Below are 4,231 nucleotides of genomic sequence, written 5' to 3'. Positions count from 1 at the left end.
GTTTCTCTATGTACCTGTTTCTTCTCTTCCATTGAAATAGAAGGTTGTGATACGAGACTAAAGCTTTCCTACTCACTAACAACACTACAGAGAGGTGGTGCTGTCAGGCAACTACATCAAAGCTTATACAAAGAAGTAACTTAAAATTAGCTTTTAAAAATTTTCAGCAAACTTTTAATATTCACCCAAAACACATCTGCTGGATGACATTTCTCAACAGGCCAAGTTATTCTGAGAAGCTTTTCACATAGTCTCAAGTATAAATATTTTGATACAAAAAATAAAAATAAAAACCCCTCCAAACCCAACCCCTTGTGCTCACATTCAACGGTGCGTCATCAAGCCATGAACAAGCACAGCCTCTTCACCCCCAGCCAGACTACAGCTGTAGGAGACAGGCAGCATTAGGTGCTTCCAACTCAAATGGCTTTTTTGTCTTGCCAGTGCCGGGAATCCAGGAACAGAAGAGGAGTCTGAAAGGTGTTGAGATGAACTTACAGGCTTTGAGTGTGCTGAGAGGTGTGGATAAGGAAGGAGCTGGTGAGCATCTGGTCACTGCAGTGATGAAGGCACTGCTTCCGTCCGCAGCAGCTCCAGCAGCAGTTCCCTGCGTTGTAGGTGCTAACGACGTGCTAATGCAGCTTCAGCTGGGGACGTGGGCACCAGAAGACCAGAGAGCTGAGGAGCAGAGACACATCTCCTGCACCCGGTGATGACATTACCGCCTTGTACCATGCAGAGCCACTGCTGCCGGCTCATTGCACATCATCAGGACTTACCCAGAACAGGTCTAGCTCAGGGGCTAGTTCACTGAGGCATTTGCTGGGTAGAAAAGCTGAGTTTTTTTGTCTTTACAGCAGCTATAGATAAACCCAACTAGAAGCAGCATCCTATCTTATCTTGTCTGCAATGCACACTGAGAGATCATTACTATATTTCACCTACTTGCTGACAAACACGTCATGCTTACAATAAGAAGCTGATCAGCGGCTTTGACATTTTACACTCCGCATCTGAGTTGATTTTAAGTCACTTTGACTTTTAAATTAAATTATCTCATGCATAGAAACAAAAGATGCAGAAGCACACAGCGAGGATTCACAGAACTCGTAATCAAGTACTTATTAACATGTATATATTATGCTTTAAATCAAAAACAGATCTTTCCTTTTTTTTTTTAATATATGCACTCTATACGATGCAACAAACATTAGCATGGTCTAGCTCTCAGTCACACGGTGCTCTGCCCATTACACAATGTCTGCTCTATTGCTATACTTCTTCCCTTATAAAAAAATGCAGGTAGACTAGACTTTTAAAAAATACAAGCTGGCCACAGCACTGCAGCTGAGCTGCCTTTCTTTATAAGTGAAGGAGTTCTAGATTTGTTACATCAGGAAGGAGGGAAATAGTATTGTCTTGGGATCTTAGATGATCTTGTTCTCCAGGGCTTCAATCCTTTTTGCCACAGCTTCCAGTGAGCAAGAGTTAAGGGGAAAATAATGACCGTGCACATAACGTGATTCAATGCTCAAGTCCTCCCCTGGCTTGCAGAACAGATAATGAATGGAGCCACCTTGCTGGGAGCGGGTAGCAGAGAGATGCTGTCATCATCTACTCTGGCATTTCCGGAGCTGTTCAGGTTGATGAACGTTTATTGAAGGCAGAAAATGTTCGCACATGCACACACACTCACATGCACCTATACATTTACTATGAAAGAAGAGTAAAGAAATGTGAATATGATTGGTGTGTGTTTTGAGTGGTTGACAGAGAATTCCTGACCTTGAGCGGTGTGGGTTGTGTGAAGAGTGGAGCAGAGTGCTTTTCTTAGAGCTATATAGTGTGTGGCAATTTTCTGCTCTTTTCATTAATTGCATTTCATGATGTGCCCGGGAACGGCAACCCACTGAGTGAGAACTACTGATTTACTCTGACCTTTTGCATAACATAAGTCATGGATTTCACTCAATTTGAGTTAAAGAGTGGAAAATATACTGTGTAACTGACATAACAAAGCCCAGAAATGTGTGAATAAATTAGAACATTGCTATTAAAATTATATTTTCTCCTTATTCTCAGTAATGAAGAATCTCCCAAGCCTTGTGTGAGGCACCCCAGAGTTGCACTAATTCCTCTCCCCATGAGAAGTCTGAATCTTATTCACACTTCTTTCCATTTCTTCTTTCTCTTTCAACCATGGTCTTTGTCCAATATGACAGGAAGCAGCATCGCAGAATGCAGTCCCACAAACTCAGTTCAGATGTGCCCAACTCACCTCACTGCTCATTGCAAACATGAGAATTCATCTCAGAACTGAGGTTTAGCCAGCTGGAAGAATTTGGACCTATCCATCTGACTATTGGACCTATCCATCTGACTTTATCTGGAGCACCAAATATACACTCTGAGATGGTTTGCTGGTTGTCTCCCTCCAGTGCTATGGAGGAATTTAGACTGCCAACTCAAATGTTTGCGTTAGAGGCGTCTACTGCCAGATAAATAGAATCCCACCCATGGTGCTTTTATGCCTGGGTGGTTCAGCTGCACGTGTGCACCAGCGGTTTTGTCTGCTCGCAGTTCAGTGTTAGCCACTGCTGCTCTCCGCCCTCACATTCTGGCCTGCTTCACAGCACCTGCAACTGGAAGTGGTGGCAGCATCGTCCCATGCATGAACCACACTTCCAGACTTGTCACATTGGCTCATTTAAGCTTGTTTCTACAAACTGACCTAGGTCTTGGTGCCTACAGCTCATTGCTCTCTTTCACTGGTTTTACATTCCACTTACTCTGTGTTGGAGCAGTAGCTATGCACTCTCTGGTACAGGGACTTTTCTGGTCATACACACTCATAACCCGAGTGTCTTGTTTCCCAGTTTCCTGAATACCTACCTCTTTCCCTCATGTGTAGACTTTCCCCACTGGTTGCTCCAGAAAGCACAACCCAACCCACTGAGTTCTGAACAAAGACAGCTTCCAAAGGATATATTTCTGCTGCAATGAGTTTATGAGGTCTTCTACTTTTGTCTGGAACTTCACAATGGATTTACATTCACATGGATCTTCCTCTGTGGATCATAATATCAGGAAGATGAGTTAAAAGTGGCACAAAAAAATTATTATATCAAAATCACTGAGACAAGTAAAATAAAGCAATTCTTACTTTCTTTATCAGAAACAGGAGGAAATCAAAATACAATTCCTCCTAATTTTCTAACTGATCACTTCTGCCTTTAACCTCAGATGGCTAGTGAATCTGACATTTTCTTGTTATATAGGCCGGCCTTTATGCACAAAAAGTCCATCCTGGATTTCGAGTTTATTGAAAACACACTGAGTTTTACTATTGATGCTTAAAGTTTGTCCCCCAAAATTGAATCTGACCTAATACAGTGCTGAAAACAATCTCTGTCTGATAGTCCTCTTCCCAATAACATCACTATGCTGGGCCATACTCTTGTTTTGTGAAATAAAAAATAGAGGCACTGTTTACCACCTGGGAGACTTGTTTGAACTTCAGCACTCCATTTCTTGAGGGGGTAAAGCAATATGCATTAATCAGTTCATTAATCTACGTCAATAATTTACATATGTCCTTCGAGAAAAATTAACTTAAACTGGAATAGAAGCAAGAAAGGTACTGAGATGACTTGAGTTGTTAAAAGGCCACACCGAATCAGCTCAACTGCCTAGAAAATGAAAGGTGTAAATAGGAGAAGGACTTTTTACCGGAAAGGACATCTCTTGCCCAAAAATACAACAGGATTAAACCAGTCATGAGTAAACTAAAGCTGGATATTAAGAGATTTTTAGCCATCTGTTGATAAACACAAGCTGGCACTGGAAGTCAAACAAATACAAATATTGCCTTTCCTTTCTTTTTTTAAACTCAGATGTTATTTACCAAAAGTGTTTTTTTTTGCAAACAAGTACTTTTTCAGAAATTTATTTTTACCTTGTTTTGAATGCTGAATTCTAAATATATTAGCTTTATTGAAGGATATTTAAATACGGTATGTTGAGGGTTTTCATGTATGTCCCATCATCTTGTTCTTGAATTGTCTCCTACTTTTTAAAGTATCCATGGCAGAGTCTCCATCTTGCAAGTCTGGCTACCAGACTCTGCAAGACACCTGACACTGGAGGGTGGTGTCCCTCTCAACCTTCCCCAGGAGGAAAGAAGGAAAGGAAGTTTCCATCTTTAGAGATCTGGAATCGCAGAATCATTTAG

At 41.3% G+C, this 4,231-nt stretch overlaps 1 protein-coding gene across 1 annotated transcript in view; it reads right to left on the bottom strand.

The window, feature by feature from the left end:
• Window positions 1-1,180: 1,180 nt before the first annotated feature.
• The window catches only part of MATN1 (matrilin 1, cartilage matrix protein), a 21,972-nt gene continuing 18,921 nt past the window's right edge, over window positions 1,181-4,231 (bottom strand). The window contains exons 7-8 of the mRNA XM_010158733.1: window positions 2,988-3,068; window positions 1,181-1,477 (exon numbers count right to left, since the gene is read on the bottom strand). Coding sequence (XP_010157035.1) covers window positions 1,428-1,477; window positions 2,988-3,068 — 131 coding nt within the window. The 3' untranslated portion in view covers window positions 1,181-1,427. The remainder of the gene's footprint in view (window positions 1,478-2,987; window positions 3,069-4,231) is intronic.

The sequence above is a fragment of the Eurypyga helias genome, unplaced genomic scaffold (assembly GCF_000690775.1).
Source record: "Eurypyga helias isolate BGI_N326 unplaced genomic scaffold, ASM69077v1 scaffold3159, whole genome shotgun sequence".
NCBI classification, from domain to species: domain Eukaryota; kingdom Metazoa; phylum Chordata; class Aves; order Eurypygiformes; family Eurypygidae; genus Eurypyga; species Eurypyga helias.
The sequence above is the reverse complement of the archived record's forward strand: the minus strand, read 5'-3'. Positions and strand labels throughout refer to the sequence as shown.